This window comes from Ahaetulla prasina, chromosome 1 (genome assembly GCF_028640845.1).
Source record: "Ahaetulla prasina isolate Xishuangbanna chromosome 1, ASM2864084v1, whole genome shotgun sequence".
Taxonomy (NCBI): domain Eukaryota; kingdom Metazoa; phylum Chordata; class Lepidosauria; order Squamata; family Colubridae; genus Ahaetulla; species Ahaetulla prasina.
In genome coordinates, this window is record NC_080539.1 from 287,993,511 (window position 1) to 288,015,185 (window position 21,675).

Genomic DNA, 21,675 nt, shown 5'->3' on the forward strand with positions numbered 1-21,675 from the left:
AAATCAATTTAATAATAATAATAATAATAATAATAATAATAATAATAATAATAATAATAATAATAATAATAATAATAATAATGATAATAATAATGATAATAATAATGATAATCATCATCATCATCATCATCATCATCATGTAAAAAATACAACTCACCTGTATCCAAAAAGTCATGGGAACATAAAGTGGAAAAAGTGTTAGAAAATGAGGAGGTGAAGATCTTGTGGGACTTTTGAATGCAGACAGATCGTCACTTGGAACACAACACGCCAGATATCATAGTTGTCGAAAAACGAAACGTACAATTTATTGACATTGCGGTACCAGGAGATGCCAGAGTCAAAGAAAAAGAACTGGAAAAAATCATGAGATATTGCAATGTGGCCATCGAAACTACACAGCTATGGATGAAACGTGTAATTTTTTAATTTTTTAATTTATTTATTTTTCGTATTTTTATACCGCCTTATCTTCCTAGGGACTCAGGGCGGTTCACAGCCAGATAAAAATATACATATAAATACAAAATAAAACATCCATTAAAAAACTTATTACAAATGGCCGAATAATTAAAAATGACAATATAAATAATAAAATCCCCATTAAAACCAATTCGAATTTAAAATCTAGTCCAGTCCTGCGCAAATAAATATATTATATAATAGTGATACCCATTATCATCGGGGCACTTGATACCATGTCAAGAATTTTAAAAGATACATCAACAAATTTCAGCTTCCTGCAATAACACCAGCGGAACTGCAAAAAACTGTGCTATTCGGAACATCGTAAATCTTAAAAAGGTACTTGGTTCATACGTAGGACGGTGGCAGCAACCCGTATCAACCATTAGCACCAGTCAATGGTATTTGTGATGCATTTTTGAATGTTCAATTGACTGAGTTTCATGTTTAATGAATAAAGTAAATAACGACTGCATTTGCTGAGCTTCATCTCTCATTCCTTCTCCCTGCCAGAAAATTTTAGGTTGCTAGTTCCTTGGGAGATCTATGTGAATATTCTTAAACCATATTCTGCAGAATAACAATGTTAACTATTGAAGATGTTCTGTGAGTTGGTCTGTGGTTCTAAAAACTTTTTAATGGGTTATTGATCTATTTGGTTTCTAGTGAAAAATGAACAGAAAATGTTTGCCATAAGCATATATTAAAATAACAAAAAAAAAAATCACAAACTTCAGTAAAAGTTCACAGGGAACATAGTCTTTGAAGTGAGAAAAACCTGACGGTACGGCTTCTTTTTCCTTCAGCACAACTTTGTGAACGTGGATTTTCAGCATATTCTTCAACGACAACTAAATATTGAAATACATTTAATGATCAGAAATCTTATTTTAAATAAAATGATATTGCATGTAAGGCCGTACATCCCATTAAACCGATTATAACTGCTGCATTAAATACCAAGAAAACAAGATAGTTATTTAAACAGCTTTTTCATTTGTTTCCCTTTTTTAAAAAAAACAAAGGATCTAAGATGTTCCTCTTTTTTTTAAAAAAAAAGAAAGTAAAGTTTTGCAAAGTGTGGCTTGCACTGATGATGTAAAATAGAGTCAACATTGACTCATTCCTTCTAATTTCTGAAGTTCAGAAATGAATGTCAGTTCTTATGTAACACAATTGATACAAGAAGGAGTTGTGTCTGGGGAGAGCCCCAAAGTTTTTAATTGAAGAAAACATTTTTAGGAAACTCCCTACTTTAAAGGGGGATTCCAAAGTACAGGCAGATTCATTGGGTGGATACACTCACTATATTGGAGCCATCACCTGAAAAATGGCAGAGGAATAAAATGGAATAAAATAAAATAAAATAAATAAATAATAAAATAAAATGGCTAATAGCAAATAGGGACATTCCTTCATGCAGTGTATTGTTATAAGTCTTGGTTTTGTTCTAATTTTTAGCACACTGGAAAACTGGAAGACGGAGTGGCTGTGGATGCCGGCACCCCGGTACAGTCAGCTGCAGCCGCGGCTGACTGTGGGGGGCGAGTTATTGGCCCCAATGGAAAGGGTGCGCAACTTGGGTGTCCTCTTGGATGGGCGGCTGTCGTTTGACGATCATTTGGTGGCCGTCTCCAAGAGGGCTTTTTACCAAGTTCGCTTGGTTCGCCAGTTGCGCCCCTTCCTTGACCGGGATGCCTTATGCACGGTCACTCATGCTTTGGTCACTTCCCGTTTGGATTATTGCAATGCTCTCTACATGGGGCTGCCCTTGAAGTGCACCCGGAGGCTGCAGCTAGTCCAGAATGCAGCTGCGCGGGTAATAGTGGGAGCAACTCGTTGCTCTCATGTAACACCAATCCTGCGCAGTTTGCACTGGCTTCCTGTGGTCTTTCGGGTGCACTTTAAGATTTTGGTTACCACCTTTAAAGCGCTCCATGGCTTAGGGCCCGGGTACTTACGGGACCGCCTGCTGTTACCCCATGCCTCCCACCGACCCGTACGCTCACACAGAGAGGGCCTTCTCAGGGTGCTGTCCGCCAGACAATGTCGGCTGGCGGCCCCCAGGGGTAGGGCCTTCTCTGTTGGAGCTCCTACGCTTTGGAATGAACTTCCCCCTGGTTTATGTCAAGTGCCTGATCTTCGGACTTTTCGCCGTGAGCTGAAAACACACCTATTTATTCAAGCGGGACTGGCTTAGAAGTTTTACTAATTTTAACTGGAGTTATTTATATTTTAGTATTTTAAATTGTTTTAAACTCTGGCCATTTTGTAATATGTTTTGTTTTAGTTTTGTTTAAGTGTATATTGTTGATTTTTTATTTGGCTGTACACCGCCCTGAGTCCTTCGGGAGAAGGGCGGTATAAAAATCGAATAAAATAAATAAAAATAAATAAATAAATAAACTGATATAAATATTTGTGATACTGTGTTGTCCTTTTAAATTCTATACAGTGCATATCCAGACAGAACAGTCTGCACTAATTCCATAAGAATTTAGTTCAGTTGTTTTCTTCCACCAGTGAATATTTTACGGCATTGGACCATCAAGGTATTTGCAACTGAGATATGCCACGTGACTGAACATCTGCAGAACGGAGACTGTTTTTAGCTGATTGTATGCAGGAATGCCTTTCTTTACATGTATTTTCCACATTTATTTGGCAACCCAGAAATATATGCTTTTTAAAACTTTCCAGAGCTGAAAGTAAAATATGAATTTAATACTAAAATGCAATACAATGATTAAGGCACAATAATAGCAATAAAATCCAACCTGAAAATCTTTGGGCAGAAAAGAAATGAGTCTGATTAGGAATTGAGATATTACAGCTAAAGCATGTAAAACTTTCATTGGCCATGTTTGTTTTGACATACTTACTTGATCTAAAATTAAGATATGTTGCTGATTCATTAGATTGGGTAAATCTATTTGAAATAACATTTGTAAAAATTGAAAACATGCTTTGTATCTTTGAATATTGAAAATCCAACTTTTTTTTTCTTTTTGGCAGAACCAGCTTCTTGCAAAAGGTTTGCTATACATAGAAGAAAAAGTTAAGTTTTGTGAAGGCAAGTATAGAAATTGACAACTTTGGGAAGGGCTCTGGAGTCCCAGAAAGCTTTGTGAATCATCTTCTGAAGTTGCTAAGATGAATTCGTGGAAAAACCAACATATCAGAGTCACGTGGCTAAATATCCCAAGGTCCTAATGTGTATAAGCAACATAATGAAGTCATAATAATAGCATTGAATAGAAATGATTTAGAACAGAGAGGAAAATATCTTTCTAATTGAAAAGCATGGTTTAAATATCTATTTTTCAATGCCATTTGTGAAAAAAGAAGAAGAAATAGCTTGCTATGTAATATGTGCCTCATGTAAATTATCATATGGCAGCATTTATCTGTATCCATGTACTATCGATGACCAATTGGTGGTAAAAGATATCTAGCAAATGGCAACTTGATGGCAACTTCACATCAAATCAATATTGTTATGAAAGACTATTAAACATTGTTCATATTTCTGCAATGAAAGCATGGCTTATGCTTGAACATTATAAACTGGGATCAGTTATGTTATGCTTAATAATTGTCAATCTTCATCAAAAATCATCTATGATGTTCCACATGGTTTTTCCAATTGGTCTTGATAGGTACAAGTAAAAGCATTGTGGATACATTGTGATGGCCAGTCACTCTCAACTTTTTGATTATAGTGAAAAGTTTGGAAACTATTGCAGCATCAAGGAGTTGGACTAGAACAGCGGTCCCCAACCTTTGCAGCTTGGTGGCCCTGCAAGATGAGAGGAGAGGGAACTGTGCTTCACCAATGGTGGACCAGTGCCCGTGCGTAATTCAACTTGTGCAAGTGGCAGGCCGGCACGCATGTGCATGCAGCTCATCTTATGTACGTTGAGTTGCGTGTGTGTGTATGTGCCCACATGCCGGCCTGTTGCTTGTGCAAGTCAAGCTACCAGTTGGGAACCCCTGGACTAGAAGACCTCCAAGATTCCTTCCAACTCTGTTTTTCTGATAGGCATTTGAAAGTTAATCCCAAAAATATTGGGGCACACTCCTGGTTTTCATGAAATATACTGTAGTCTTATCTTAGATGGGAGAATGTTACCTAGGCCTTAATAATTTTCAGTTGCTAGTCTGCCAGGAAGTTATATGGTCTCTAATAGTTCCAAAGGAAGCAGAAACTTATGGAGAAATAAATCTATCCTAGTTTCTTAACCACAAAACCATTCAAACTTCTGATCTGATAAACTTCAATGGTTGCACCTGTTTCTTCACTAGTATAAGCTTTCTGGTTTATTGTTTTTCTGTTACTTGGCTTCAAAAGAAAAGAAACGAAAGAAAAGAGCTTTACAGATGGTTGTAATAGTTGCATGTAATATTTTTATAACTTTTCTTAAATACCAGAGATACTCTTAGCTAGACATTAAAAAGCAGATCTGATGTGACAGCCCTAGAACCTGTCAACTATATTATTAAATTCCAACTCTCAAACTAATTTCTAATTGAAGTCAGATAATTAAAGTTCCCTTGAGGGAGACTTTTACAATCTTAGTTTATTTTTTAAAAACTATTTTTTATTACGATTCAGTAGGACATAGGCTGCTAAGACTCCAATTCCACGAGTCCTTATTTGGAAACAAGTCTAATAGCAATGAATAACATCTGCTTATAATGTTGCAATGTGATCTCATACAGTAATTTGGAGTGTGTGCTCATCTGGATCTTAGGCCATGACAATACAGCAGCCAGAAATGTGTACTTCTGGATTGGAAATAAAATCTGAGTTTGGCAATTCTTTAATGGTAAATTTCTGAATCACTCAACTTTATGTGGAAAATTCAGTTGGTGCCTTTTATGGCTGCTGAAAATGAGTGATTCTTCAGTTCCACAATTACCGGGAAAAAATGTAATGGTTAGTTTCATTGGCACGGACCTGAAAAATATTTGTAAAATATTTAGACCAAAGGGGTTATATCTGTAGTGATGGTGCATCACGCTTAAAGATAGTTATTTCTTTTTTACCACAGTGTAACTGCTAAAAACAGTTAGATTAGCATGCAGTGTATGTTAAAGGCCTTGGGTTACAATGACAATTGGGGTGAAATTTCCATTCTAAATGGTGGCAGTTGCAAAGCATGATATCACATGAATGAATCATGTTGCAATGGCAATCCTCAGTTCCAATTACTATTGACCACATGAGGCCAGGACCACATGAGTCTATAAGTAGAAGGAGTCCCAGGTTGGTCGATGAAGTGGTGGGATTCTGTGAGCAGTGACACTGGAACATAGGCAGGTGTGCAGATGCTGCAGGGGAGGGAGGGATACCTTAGATGCTCTGAAAAATGAGTATAAGATATGTGTATGGAAGAGATGATTATTTTGTGAATGCACAGGAAGATATGTTAACACCCTTACAGCACATTGCAATGGAATTGATTTGATGAGGTTTTTTTATGTTATGTTTAAAAATAAATAAAAATTAAAAAAAAAAAGACAGATACTCTGGAGTGTGGGTGAGTGCCATGGGCAGGCCCTTGGAGTGCTGATGTATGCTGTGGGTGGGGAGATGCTATTGGAAGGTGATATAGAGCAGGGGTCTCCAATTTTGACAACTTTAAGACTTGTGGACTTCAACTCCCAGGTATTCTGGGAGTTGACGTCCACAAGTCTTAAAGTTGCCAAGGTTGGAGACCCCTGGTATAGAGTATGAGAGGGGAAAAAAACAGCAGGAGCTACTTCCTGCTTCCCCCATTGACTTTGCTTGTAGAAAGCTATCAGGGAATGTTGGAAATTGCAGTCCTCTTACCACAGCTCACTGCAAAAACCAAAACTCTGAAGAGTGGTTATAACTTTAAATAGCTGAATGAACGGTTGCGACCCAAGTAGTATTGTATTATGATTTCAGAAATGAATATAAAGACACAATTAACATGCTAGGATCTGACTTCATTGGAAGAAGATCTGACCAGACTCCAAAAGTTTTTAATGGATGTTTTACTTTATAACCAGCCCTGAGGTAGAGTGAGCAGACAGAAACATATTCTTAACTGTATGCATGGGGATAAGATGGTAACAAGGTTTAAAGAGAAACTATAACTGTGTTTATTTGGATGGAATTATAGTGTTCCATAATATGCATGCCAAATGCTGACCACAAATTTACTCTTCACTTCAGTTAAGAGTTGCTGAAAAGGGTTAGAGGAAATCCTGTTTAATGGTTTTGAAATATTAATGTATACTCGCTAACAGATATTTTCTTTCCTAGTAAAGAAAAGGTTTTGAGAAACAATAACTTTATGGATAGATCCAGTATAGTGGTTTTTGATGCTATGTAGAATTATATTAGTAAAAATGTAAGGAATGCATTCTATTTGACTTATTTTTTCCAATCTGCATTCTTAATTTAGCATTAAACTACTGCTTTATTAAAACCTGAGCATATATTCAGCAGCTCATGTTAGAACTACTGTACAGTCAGCATCTCTGTCCTTGATCTTTCTGCATTGGGAATTGAATAAAGGTTCTATTCATATTCAGTCACATATAAATAAAAGCCACTGTATGCAGAGAACCATGATAATGTAGGATTCCTAACCATTTTGAGATTTATGGTTGTGTTCAAGAAACAGCTAGTAGAAAGCCCCTTGAAAATTTGCTCTTAAGTTCAGGATGTAGGTGAGGACTATGGGAATAGGTCTTGTCTTCATAAACCCCATTTCATGTTTAGCCTGAAGGTGACCTTATTGTAATAGGATTATATAAAATACTAGCTGGACGCCTGTGCTTCGCTGCGAAACTATGTGATCGGGCGTGATAAATTGATTAAACCCTGTACCTTAATGTAGAATGTGTAACTCTGTTGCATCAGGGCGTGTTAATATAAGGCAGTTGGAACAGAGGAGGTGGGGGAGTAGAATGTTCCAGCCCGCAGGCCAGATGAGTTTCAGGCCGGCCACGCCCACGCCCGGTTTAGTGAAGCGGTAGCATCAGAACGTGTTAATATAAGACAAGAGTTCTTTTCAGGTGGGGAGGGGGAGTAGAACATCTAGCTCCTTAGCATCACAGCGTGTGAATATAATACTGTATATGAAATACTAATGATCTGATGGTCATTTTGAAAAATCCTTTCTTAACCTAGAAGACAAGAGGAACATATGTGCCAATTTCAAGTTTGTAGGCTTTACCGTTCTGGAGATTTTGTGATGAGTGAGTGGTATTTAGCTTTTATATATTCAGATAGGCTTGGTTTATAGGTTGTGATGTTGGACATAGTATTTTCAGTCTTACCAGCTCCTTCTATGAAATTGGACTTTTGGTTTTCTCTGACCACTGTCCTTGTTACACCCTTCACACAAGTATGTGCCTCATTTATTGATATACAGTATTTGTACAACTGGGAATGTTCTTTAAATAGAAAGGATTGGGGATACCTTATAGATTCTTTTTTCATGAAATGAACAATTCAAAAAAATGCTCTGAAAGTTGAAGCCTGCTAAATTATTATTGTTATTTCTGCCTCTCTCTCTCCCTCCCTCCCTCTCCCTCTCCCTCTCTCTCTCTCTCTCTCTCTCTCTGTCTCTCTCTCTCGGAGAATGCCCAAATTTTTAGTTAAAGGTTAATGAACTCTAAACAACAGGGGCTTTTTACTAAGCAATTTTTTTTTCCTTTTTAAATAAATCATTTTTTATAGTTTTCATATGACATTAGCCTGAGGCAGTATGGAATACTGATTATCCCTCAGAAAAAGTCAGCACATTGTTTTATTTTGGAAGGAAGACAAATAGAAAGTTTGCATAACTGCCATGTGTTATAATTTATGTATCCGCAGCATTTTTTTACTATCTGTTTCATGCAATTTTTGTCAAGGTACCCAAGTGCATAAAAACCCCAGAACAATGGTTCTCAACCTTTTCTTCACCACAGAGCCCCTTTAAATATCTTTTGTGGCCATGGACTTAACTCACGATTTAAATCATAACATTTAACATAACATAACATAACATCAGAGTTGGAAGGGACCTTGGAGGCCTTCTAGTCCAACCCCCTGCCCAGGCAGGAAACCCTACACCATCTCAGTCAGATGGTTATCCAACATTTTCTTAAAAATTTCCAGTGTTGGAGCATTCACAACTTCTGAAGGCAAGTCGTTCCACTTATTAATTGTTCTAACTGTCACGAAATTTCTCCTTAGTTCTAAGTTGCTTCTTTCTTTGATCAGTTTCCACCCATTGCTTCTTGTTCTACCCTCAGGTGCTTTGGAGAACAGCCCGACTCCCTCTTCTTTGTGGCAGCCCCTGAGATATTGGAACACAGCTATCATGTCTCCCCTAGTCCTTCTTTTTGTTAAACTAGACATACCCAGTTCCTGCAACCGTTCTTCATATGTTTTATCCTCCAGTCCCCTAATCATCTTTGTTGCTCTTCTCTGCACTCTTTCTAGAGTCTCAACATCTTTTTTACATCGTGGCTGGATGCAATATTCCAAGTGTGGCCTTACCAAGGCATTATAAAGTGGTACTAGCACTTCATGTGATCTTGATTCTATCCCTCTGTTTATGCAGCCCAGAACTGTGTTGGCTTTTTTAACAGCTGCTGCACACTGCTGGCTCATATCTAAATGGTTATCCACTAGGACTCCAAGATCCCTCTCACAGGTACTACTATTGAGCAAGGTACCACATATACGGTACTGGTGCATTTTGTTTTTTTGGCCTAAATGTAGAACCTTACTTTTTTCACTGTTGAATTTCATTTTGTTAGATAGCGCCCAATGTTCAAGTCTGTCAAGATCTTTCTGTAACTTGAGCCTATCTTCTGGAGTGTTGGCTATTCCTGCCAGCTTGGTGTCATCTGCAAATTTGATGAGTTCCCCATCTATCCCCTCGTCCAAGTCATTGATGAAGATGTTGAAGAGTACTGCGCCTAAAACAGAGCCTTGGCGTACTCCACTGCATACTTCCCTCCATGTGGATGTAGTTCCGTTGAGGACTACACGTTGAGTCTTGATTGGTCAGCCAGTTCTGAATCCATCTGGTGGTGGTGCTGTCTAACCCACATTCTTCTACTTTATCTAGTAGTAGGTTATGGTCTACTTTATCAAATGCTTTACTGAAGTCCAAGTAAATTATATCAACAGCATTCCTCTGGTCTACTAATTTTGTCATTTTGTCAAAGAATGCGATAAGATTAGTCTGGCATGATCTGTTTTTGACAAACCCATGTTGGCTTTTGGTTATTACTTTGTTTGCTTCTAGGTGTTCGGTGATTCGTTGCTTGATTATCTTTTCCAGAATCTTCCCCGGTATTGAGGTCAGACTGATAGGTCTGTAGTTTCCTGGATCTGTTTTTTTTCCTTTTTTGAAGATGGGAAATACATCAGCTCTTTTCCAGTCCTCTGGCAGCTCCCCTGTGCTCCAGGATCTTTGAAAGATATAGTTCAGTGGTTCTGAGATCACGTCTGCCAGTTCCTTCAGAACCTTGGGGTGTAATCCATCCGGTCCTGGTGATTTGAACTCGTCTAGGGTAGACAGGTGTTCACTTACCATTTTCTTCCCTATTCCCTATACATTTCTTTCATTTCATTTTTTTTTGTAGGCTCCTCCCCTCTACAGACCGTAGGTTGTGAACCACTACCTACCCTATCCCAAAAGATAGCTGGAAATAAACAATTTCCAACATTTGTACATAATTAAATGTTGTGTCACGAAAATTTTCAGGCATGGTCTTGTTCAGAGCTCCATAGGTCACTTCTATAATATAGAAACGTATCACCAAAACCATGATGTCATTCGTCTCGCTTTTCTGATCTTTCATGGGGAAGAGGTACTTTCAGCATCCTCATTTGCAGCAAACAAATCAGATGGGTCAATTCTACTTTAACTAGTTTTGCAGACACACAGACTCTACGTCATAAAGGGCCCTATAGGTTAAAACCAGCATTTTGAATTCTATTCGGAAATCTATTGAAAACCAGTGAAAGATCAGCAGAGCAAGTACCGGGTGGCCCTAGTGGTTCTTACTTACCATAAGTGGCGGTTAAATTCTGCACCAACTGCAGCATCCAGGAAGTCCTTAAGGGCAACTCAGTATTGAGGTCATCATTACAGTTACAGTTGAGTCTCCCTTTGTGATAATTAGTCAGTATTTGGAACCTTCCCGAGTTCAGCTTCTAGTGAAAATGTGAGCACATCCATGTGAATTTCTTGGCCATCAAATGGAAGAGGTTTGTACTTGCTTACTTCCTGGATTTCCCAGTCTAATACATAAGCTGGAAGACTCCCATCCATGTATTAACCAGGTCCAAACCTAATTAGCTTTTCAAGATCACTCACGATTGACTAGATGCTACCACTTATCTGGGCCTCTGCTGCTTATCTAGAAGACACCTAGCAACTGCCAATAATCTCACAAAGCCAAGCAATGTGTGTATTTTATTTATACTTGGAAATGAGAGTTGCGTACCTACTAACACAGTTTCTTGAAAGTTCCCTAATGTTTGTTGTATTTTTTTAGGAGAAGATCGTATCCACGTATTATCTGAAACCTGGGATCACTTCTTCACAGAAATTCTTCCTATACTACAGGCTATATTTTACCCTGTTCAGGTAAATCTGGTTAAATATAAGCTCAACAAGGCAGAGAAAAACATTTCAAATTTACCCTATAATTGAAGGAAGACACAAAGCTTAACTGCAAAGGAAAACAATTTTAAACTTTAAGAATCACACATTTCACTAGAATTGCTGTTAAGCTTGTTTGTCCTCCTGTCGATATGGTTATAAAACTCTTGACTAATTTAAACCACAAACCCCGGTATCTAATAATTATAAATCTACACTGTGTTAAAGGATAAGTTATTCCAGATCAATATTTTGTGTTATTGTTAATTTACAAATCAATATTCATTGTTAACGGTTCATTTTACCACCCAGATGATATTGCAATTGGACAGTACACTAATGATAAAAGTTTTGTCTCCAACCTGGCACCTTCCAGGTATATTAGAATAACAAAATTCCCAGCCAATCTGACCTGAGATTTCCTCAAGGAGAAGATTTAGTGATTTCTTCACCTGCTTTCCTCTGAATTTTTGAGTAGCTGAGTAGAAGAACTGGAAAGAAATCTAATTTCCATGGTTGACTCTTGTATTTTAAGTGATGATTTGTAAAGAGGAAGCCAAATATTTGATAAGGTTCTATGGGGTATACCGTATATAGAGGCAGCATATTGCAAGGTAAAATTTCCCTTACATTTTCTGATTTTAGAACTGTCTGTTCCCCTAGAGGCAGAGAAATCATGAAATGTATTTATATTGGCCTCTGACTAAATTGGCTCAAGCCACCATCCAATAGGTCCAAGAATTTGTGTGCCATGGTTAACAATCCTCACTGTTACACCACCTTTTAAATAAACCATTTTCTCATTTGAGACAAGTGGAATACTAATAACTTCTCTGTGTTCATTATCTCAGTAATTATACTTGGCACTCTGAGATAAAAAAGGCAATATTTTTCTTTTCCAAGGAACTGAAGGAGCTCAGTAACAGGGAATTAATTAGAAGACAAAGAAAATAATGTTATCTAAGCAGAAGAAGTTACTGATGGGACAGATTTCTTGTAGAATAAAAGTCTTAGGAAAATGGAATATTATCTCTCTGCTTTTCCAGAACTCCTCTTAACAATCCAACCCTTAGTGGTGCTATTTTTTTCCCCTTTAGACCAAAAATATCAACAAGTAAACATCACTACCTTATGCAAGGCTTGTTGATGTTTTCCACATTATTAGAGAGAATGTAAATATTTGCTTCTTGCTATAAGAATCTCAATTTCCCATGCTCTCTCTCTCTTTTCTTTTTCCTTTATCCCCTTCCTCTATTCCTTCTTTTTATACTTGCAGCAGATGATAAAAGGTATGTGTGGCTTTACAGGCAGGTGAACTGTGGACACCTGAAACATCTTTTAAGTCCTGGGATCCCAACAATATGTCCATGGACATGGGTGTCAGCATATGTTGCAATTCCTTTTTGACCTACCAGGGTCCCTGCCCCACCTGATTTTATCTATTTTTTAAAAAAAAAAAATTAAATGGGAAGCTGCAATATAAAGTATGATCTCCAAGTATAAGTGGCAGAGAATACCGTATTTTTCGGAGTATAAGATGCACTGGAGCATAAGACGCACCTTAGTTTTTGGGGAGAAAAAAGGAGAAAAAATCTGCCTATCAGATATTCATCTGGCTAGCTTCCTTAGTCTGGTCAGCTTCAGCACATTATTTGACTGGTTTTGAGCACGCGCGCATGCCTGGTTGGGGCTAAAAAGCACAGCTGATCTTCGGAGAGAGAAACATTGAGAAAAGCAGGCGAAGCAAGGAAGATCATTTCACTCGCTAGCACCTCGTTAGGGGTGAAAAAGCTACGTTCAGAGTATAAGACACACCCAAATTTTTAGCCTCTTTGCCGGGGGGTGGGGGGGGTGGAGTGTGTATTATACTCCAGAAAAATCCGGTATATTAGGAAGTCAGAAGAGGTTAGTAGGACGAATGAGATGAAAATCAGTTTAGCTTCTGGTGGATGGTCTCAATATTCCAAATATATCTACAGGCCCAGGAAGATTGAGGCGTTAAATCAATCATTTATTCCATCTATAACATTTGTAGGCAAATTAAATCATAAATGCCAATGCTGCATCTTCTTTAGCATCTGTCCTTTAGGGCAAGATGTTTGAATTAAGAAGGTCCACCAAATCCATTCATAAGCACCTTTATGACTTTGGATTTGAAGCGTACTCAGCTCTACCACATACTAAATAGATTACAACACAGTTATTCTTTGAATTACCTTCAATTTTGCCATCTGTCAACACAATAGATTTTACTATGTATATAGGAAATGATTCACTCAGAGTTGATGGATGTGATCTGAAATTACATCCTTTTTCCCCCAACTCATAATATTGCTGTTGCTTTGTTGATTGAAATGCTGTCCTGGGTTCTTTTTTATCTGCACTACTGTTCAGACAAGTGCTTTCCATTTTAAATAAATAAAAATAAGATTATTGAAGCATACCAGTTCCAAAGACAGAGCTCAGTAGCATGCTATTTGAAACCTTCCTCCAGTCTGACAGAGAAATAATTGAGGTCTTTCTGGCTTTTCAACCGTGACTCCATTTGATTGAGCTTAGCTGATTGTCTGGCCAAAATATTATGGAAAAATGGAAAGTTGTTTCTTGAAGTACAGATAAATGGATGAAAGCTTCATATAATAATAGATGTTTTCATGCAGTGCGGTCTCTCTTTCACACTTGCCCTTCATAAATGTACAGTAGCATAAATAGCACAAAAGAAATTTGCTGTTTTAAAATTCTGCTGTAGCTTGAGCACAGCAACCAAAAAGATGCTGCAGTGAATGTTATAATGATATGAAATTCAATGATTATGAATAACACATGTGTACCACACTATAATATGTCTCAGAGTAGTTTATCTGAGGACTATTGCCGCCCCCCCCAAACCCAATCCACGATGCGCGAGAGGCATGCACAGACGACGATACACGGTACATTACTGTAGAACCGGTGTGCGGTTAGAAAATTTTATTACTAACAGAGATATAAAAGTGGGCGGTGGGTATAAAAAGGTTGACTACCCCTGGGTTAAATGAACAATTCTATATAAATTACTTGGGCCAAATGCGGAAAGCAAAACCAATTAATTGTAACAGAATATTTTCCTCCAAATAAATATATCAGGAAAGGTTTCATATCATTAAAAGTGAAGAGCCAGGGAAACAAAATTTGTTATCATTTTGCCATGACTTAATAGGTATGGATAGTTCTAACCGTTCATAGCCTCCCATCTTGTCAGTGTTCCCCTGTAGATGAAGACATATCTGTATTCTTAATGTTGCTGGATTGTGGATACTTATTTGCTGAGATGTTCCTTCTTGGTTATGTTTTAAAATTTGCACAGTAGGTTGGATATAATACAACAAAGATTAGATCAAGCTGAGAAGCTCACATATCTGTTTCTGCAGAAATTTCATTCCCCTTTTTTTCCCCAAGTCCTGCTCTATTTATTTACCCATAACCACACCCTTTGAATCTTAAGGAGAGCAGTCCATTTTAAAAACAGGAAGTTTCTGGCTCCAGAGCCTTTGGCTTGTGCTCTTTTTCTGCATTTTGATGAACTTGTTAGTTGTATCATTAACCCTATTATGAATTGATGATTAACACACATTTATTCCCTCCAGCTAGAGTTCTGGTTCATTAGTTGGAGATATCTAAACAATTCCCATGGAGAGCATACAGCATAGTTGATTTTAGCTATTAAAATAGGAGTTTTAAACACAGTGCTTAAACAAAGGTTGAAGGTTATAGTAGCTTCATAGGCTTGGCATTAGCTTTTTAAAGATGGTAGCAGATAACAAAAACACATCTTTTTGAAAATAACACGTAAGTTTTTAAATAAAAACTTTCTTCAAATGCTATTACATATCTGAAATTGATCCAGCAAAGACAAATTAATAAATTAAGCTTCATGCTTTGAAAAGCCCAAGATACATAGTGAAAATTTTGTGGAACCCCTTGAAAAGAGTGCTGCTTCTAATATGTTTCCCCCGTCTAGCTACAAAAGGATACTACTTCCCCATTATTAACCAACAGTTTCTACAGCTGCCTTTCTATCCACAAACTGATTCTCCAGGGGCAGCATAATCATTGTATTTCTTTTAATTTACAGTAATCTCTCTGTCAGTTTATGTTCATGTTACCAGCCTGTTCTCCAATTCTTTTTATGATATTGTGTGGCATTACTGTCCTAAAACATAGGGTTCAGTTTGCAAATAGGATTGAACCATATTCCAATGCCAATGGATGCCATTTTTTTCTGTGTGTACAGGGTCAAGAATTAACCATTCGTCAGATTTCCTTACTTGGCTTCCGAGACTTGGTCTTATTAAGAGTAAAGTTGGATGAGATTCTTCCTCTGGTACAAAGTAACCTCCCACCCTCCATTATCCAGATGCTGCTGATTTTACAGGTAGGTGGGGAATGGTCTTATTTCCACATCTCATTTGTGATGTTTGTGGAGGTGGGCAAACAATTCAAGGCTGAAATATTTTGTCTCAAAACATCCTGTTCCAACCTCTCACTAGAAGCGTGGTGATGTTGGAACAGCTTGTTTTAACATTAGCAACCTTGAAATGTATTGTACTGACATCCAAATGTATTGCACACCACTGTTAATGAACATTAGACATACTGTAAGGATGAAATGACTGCTTTCCAAATGGTTTATGAAGCAGAGAATTGCCTTTGGCCTAGACCAACAATATTGGTTCCCTAGATCACTGGGGTCTGTCTCATAGAAAGATATTGATGATATGCCTGCCTGGCCAAATGTCTCTATTGTCATGTTGTAAGCATGACTCTTATGGAGAAAGTCAACACGATGCAGTCTTAATCATGTGTGTTGGACAAGGTATTTTTAATTAAAAGGGCTGGTTTTCTGACATCCGTCTTTCATTGATAAAGTTTGAACTATCTAAAATCTGGGTTTCTGAATAATGAAATTAAGTTTAATGTTGCAATATAGGGGTTTCAATGACTGTTTCAAGGATAATAGTTTTGTTTGTTGGTTGGTTTGTTTGAAATTATCATGTCTGAGCTCTGGCCATGAATTTTTGCCTTCTTTTCATTTCCCCCCAATTACAACTATGATAGTTCTAACCAGCCTCCCACTTTGCCTATGTTCCCTAGTCTGTTCCCAACTCTGACATTGGGAGAAAGAAAAGGGGAAGCATCAGGAATGCTGTCTTAAGTTGCTGGGATAATTTGGATGCAGAGAAATAAAATCTCTTCCCAATTGGGTTACAAGTTCTGGGGAGAGAGTTAATATGCTTATATTCTTTGACTTGTTGGAATGGCCTGCTTGAGTTATCTGTTGAGAGCATTCAGTAGGGTGTTGTAGAACAGTGTTTCTCAACCTTCAACCTTCTCACTTGAAGATAGGTAGACTTCAGTTTCCAGAATTCCCCAGCCAACATATTGGTTGATATTGAGAAACACTGCTTTAGAAAATGATATAATTTATAAATCCTACATCATAATCTAATACATAATTAAGTTTCTTTTCTTCAGTCAATTAGAAAAATAAAAATGGACAAATGAAATGTGTTGATTAGCATACCCCAGGTATTTGACAATAGGTATATTTTGTTTATGTTTCAGGGAGTCCATGAACCTACAGGTCCCACTAAGGCCTTTATACAACTAGAAGAACTTGTAAAACTGGTAGTTTCCCCATACCTTGGTTTGTGTGAAGAACATTGCTTCCCTGGCAGTACCTGTGCCCTGGGTAAGATGTCAAATATTGCAAATCCTGATATTTGGGTCCAAGATAACTAGAGAATCCGTGGAATCAGTAGAGGATTTTTTTTTTGTCTGCACAAAAAGAGCCCACAAAAACATAGTATCCAAATTTTTTGCTCACATTTGAGTATTGCTTCATTTGATTATGTTATAAAACCCTAAATATGTTTAGCCAGAGACAATACCATAGAGTAAAGAAAAAGTCTGCGTGGGTATGAGATACCTGCCATTTACAAATTGGCTATAAACCATCCATAGTCAAGGATATGTAATCAATACTCAATGCTGGATGAGCCACAGAAACTGAGAGTGAAAGCTTAAATTATCCCTGTGCAGATACTAATCAATATAAACTTGCATTTAATTTGTGTACATGCAAAAAAACCAACAAACCTTCATTTTCTTTTTCTATGTCTAACTGAATGATAATAAGACAGTCATTTGCAAATGTTTTAAAGCTACTTAAAATCTGATTTACAAAAATAAAGACCATTTTTAGCTATGTTGTTTTCCTTTGGCTTTTTAATGAGCTTACCTAATCATTAAGTATCTTTCCTGTTTTGTATGCCTATCCCTTGTTCCCACAGATGTTTCTATCCTTCTCCCCAGAATAGCTTATCTGATTGTTAGGGAAAAAAAATTCTCTTGTGGTTACATTAAATCATGATTGCCATAGACTGCTCCTCCCAGTGCATAGTGCTACATTGTGGGCAAGGAAATGATTGTAAATTCAATAAAGTCAGATTAATGCAGTGGTTCAGTACAATTTTGGGCACAGATCGTTCCCGTCTTGCTGTCTGAGATCATTTCAATGAAAATAGCTAAAATTGGGATCTAGTCACTAAGCACATGGTTTTCTCCAACGGATTTTCACAATTAAGGGAGCATAGTCTGCAGATTTATTTTAATATGATTTGATATGTAGTTTGTTCAGTGGAGAGAATGTAAGTTGCCTCCAACCTATTCAAGGTTAACCATTTCTCCCTGTCTATCCCTTAAGTCTGATTTGAAACCAAACTTTCCTATCTTATGCAGGAGGATAGGTCTCTACTTGGGGATCCTTAGCTTCCAATGTTGGGGTGTTGATCTTGTATGCCTATATCCTTGGTGTTTTTAGCCAAGCAGAGTTCTGGGCTTCCTACCATGTTTTCCCGAAAATAAGACATCTCCTGATAATAAGCCCTCGCCCCAAAAATAAGCCCTCTCCCAAAAATAAACCCTCCCTGAAAATATTTAAACACATGCCGGTCCCCGCCATTTCCTCTGGTTAGGGTTAGGGAGGCAAAGCTGGAAATCAGGTAAGATGGCAAGAGGAGCCCTGTCTTGCTCCATGCCTCAAAATAATAAGATCTCCCCAAAAATAAGGCCAAGCACTTATTTCGGGGTTCAAAAAATATAAGTCAGGGTCTTATTTTTGGGGAAACATGGTACTAGGTCTTGGCATTAACACCACACCAGATTAGTTTGTAAAACTGAGCAGCTGTAAATTCATGACTTCAATAAACGAGATGTTCCTGTCACAGTACAAATACAATCAGTGCACTGTTTACAGCTAATAAAATCGTGACCCTTCTCCTTCAGAAGAAAAATAATACAAAGTGTACAGGAACTTGAGTGATAGTGAAATTGTTTATTTGAGGTGGCCAGGTGACTCTTGTGAAAGCAGTCTGCTATCTTCCTGCCTACCAATAAAACCAGGCTTTATTGTCATAAAATACATTTTATATACTCCATGACCTTCAAAGAATTATACATTCAGAATACTTACATTTCGTTCTCCATTTAGAGAACATGTGGGCCCCACTACTGTGCTTTGCATGTGTATATTCAGAACATCCTTGGTGCTTTGCCAGCCTGTAGTCCTGCATTTGGAGTTGACAGTTGTATAGAAATACTGAAATTACGCCTTTAGGGATAGAGCAGAAGTAGGCAAGTTTTTGAGTCTTATTTGAAATTTACACAGTGGCTGATATGGAAGGCTGTTTGTTCTCAAAACAGCTGCTGTGGTGAAAATGGCAAGTCACAAATCACCCCTTTGTCATAAGATGAACTAGTGCCCAAGCACACTCTCATCCCAGTACAACCATCATGAAAGTCAAGGGTATTCCTGTAAATGAATTAGGATCATAGAGACTTATGCTTTTTATTGCTAACTTTCAATTTTTCCTTGACTTCCAATGAGAATGAGGAATATAAGAATTACATAAACCATCATTCCTGACTTGTTTTGATAATTACATTCTCATACACTTTCTAGACTGACATTTTACAGTTTCGGTAAGCTCTTCCATCTTGTTATGTTTCAGGATGAAGGACAAAGGAAAAACAGATCATACCTATTTTTGGATTTATTTGAATTTGGCAGCAATTAAAAATGCTTCCCTGAACTCAATTATTAGTTGATTCCCTTTATTTACTTGGGTGAATAAAGGATGAGAAAAACGACTAAAGTGATTTTGGTGTTTTAAAGGGAAGCTGTGATTTTGAAGATTTGGATGTCAGGATCAACATTTATTGACCTTGAAAAAAATTAAGCATCCTATAGCATCTTGTGAGCAATGGTTACTAGGTTTTTTTAAAAAAATTTTTGATGGATGTATATTTTTAGCAAGTGACCAAAGGTTAGCTTAGCAGAATGTCTTGCATTTTTTCTTGCTCTCTTAAGTAGCAATTAAATATGTGAATGGGAAACAGAAGACATGAAGTTTGATCCCTTGAATAATGTTGTGATGTATGAAATAGCAGTGAAATGTTAAGACTTGCTTCAGAGTTAAAAGTGAAATTGGAGCTAGAAACATTATCATTTCAGTGGATTTTAGGACCTAATTAGACACTTGAATGGAGCACATTATGCTTCACGGCTTCCAGACAGTATTTCCTAAAAGAAATACATTATACGAAGTTCATCATCTTCTCTCCATATAAACTTTAACCATTGAACTGGAATGGTTGGGCAGAAATGCTGAATATTATATCAAGAAACATGTTTTTCTAATCCTAAATGCTATTGCAATAGATTAATGGTTAAGGCATCTTTAGGCCCTTAATGTACACAGTCTCTGTTTAACATAATTGTTGACAGTTGAACAATATCTCCACCTATTGGATTTTGAAGAAAAATATCCAGTACCAATATCCAGAACATTTTTCAATAGTTCAGTGCATTTTGGATGAAAGTGTCAGAGACTTATAATGATGGATGGTGCCATATAAACTGTTCTCAGAAGGCCAGACCATAAACATTCTATGGGTCATATTTACTTGAGTCTCAATGTAAGAAAAGATGTGCCTGACATCTAAGGTGTGTTCATTATTTCCAACAATTGATGATTAGGGAGCAACAGTTAACATAGAAAAGGGGAAACTAAATGGTTCAAAATAGGGAAAGGAGTGCATCATATAAATAATGTGACAGTGAACGTTTAATTTATATGCAGAACATGTCATGAAAAATGCTGGAGTAGAAGGAAATAAAATCAAAATTGCTAGGAGAAGCAATAACATTTCTTTCTTTCTTTCTTTCTTTCTTTCTTTCTTTCTTTCTTTCTTTCTTTCTTTCTTTCTTTCTTTCTTTCTTTCTTTAATTTTTATACCGCCCTTCTCCCAAAGGACTCAGGGCGGTGTACAGCCAAAGATTAAACAATAGTATACAAAGTTAAAATATCAAGTTAAAATACATATTCAAATAATGGCCGAATTAAAACCGTCAATTGACCAACCTAAAATACCCCATATAAAATTACAGAAAATTAAAATTTAAAAAATTTAAAAATCAGGCCAGTCCCGCTTGGGTAAATAAATAAGTTTTTAATTCCCGGCGAAAGGTCCAAAGGTCAGATATTTGGCGCAAACCGGGGGGAAGTTCATTCCATAGGGTAGGTGCTCCAACAGAGAAGGCCCTTTCCCTGGGGGCCGCCAGCCGGCATTGCTTGGCGGACGGCACCCTGAGAAGACCCTCTCTGTGGGAGCGTACGGGTCGATGGGAGGCATAAGGTAACATGTTTCGGTATGCTGATGAAACCAGACTGCTTAGTGGAAACAGTTAACAATGGAACTAAAGTTTAAATATTACTTAATGCAAAAGCAAGAATCACTGGAGAAGATAGGGTGACTAGATGAATGAATGACTACTCAGCAACAACTAAAAGGTCACATGGCAGGAATCTGTGGCATAGCATTCAGTTTGGCTTGTATACCAACTGTTGTGAGATGGGCAGCCATAGAAATTGCATAAATAAGTAATAAATATCTGAACTGTGGAAAACATACCCATTTCCTTGTGCATCTTAGGAGAAATTTCCTACATTTTTGTCAGAAAAGCCTTTTTTCTTTCTTGTAACATCTCACCTATGTTTCATTGACTTTCCAATTTTCCGGTTCCATTAATTTCCATATATATATATATATATATAGGTTATTCGGGTTTTCTCCCCGTGTAAAATTGGAAGTGTCTTGGCGACGTTTCGACGAAGTCTCATTCGTCATCTTCAGGCTTCAGCTTCGTGCTTCTGGGAGCAATGTGTGATTGCAGCTGTTTCTTCCTTTTTAACTTCTAGTGGGGGTTTGAACTGATTGGGTGGGAGCTTGGCTGTGCTCTGATTGGATGGGGTTTTTTGTGTGTGCTCTGATTGACTGGGGGTGTGTCCTGTTTGGGTGGGGGCTTGGTTGTGCTCAGATTAGTCTGAGTTGCAGGGGGATTTGAGCTGGTGAGCTGAACTGCTGCTGTTTGACTTTGTGTTCGTGCTACATCTTCATAGTGGGTGTCAGTCTGCTGCATGTATGGATTGGAGGGGTTTGAAATGGCTAATGTTGCAGC

General features: G+C 37.5%; 1 protein-coding gene across 10 annotated transcripts in view; it reads left to right on the plus strand.

Annotated features, from left to right (window-relative positions):
• Positions 1–21,675, plus strand: part of PRR5L (proline rich 5 like) — a 79,356-nt gene that overhangs the window by 44,922 nt on the left and 12,759 nt on the right. For all 10 annotated transcript variants that reach the window (XM_058161681.1, XM_058161686.1, XM_058161687.1 and 7 more), the window contains 4 exons: positions 3,481–3,538; positions 11,008–11,099; positions 15,388–15,528; positions 16,719–16,845. In XM_058161681.1, coding sequence (XP_058017664.1) covers positions 3,481–3,538; positions 11,008–11,099; positions 15,388–15,528; positions 16,719–16,845 — 418 coding nt within the window. The remainder of the gene's footprint in view (positions 1–3,480; positions 3,539–11,007; positions 11,100–15,387; positions 15,529–16,718; positions 16,846–21,675) is intronic.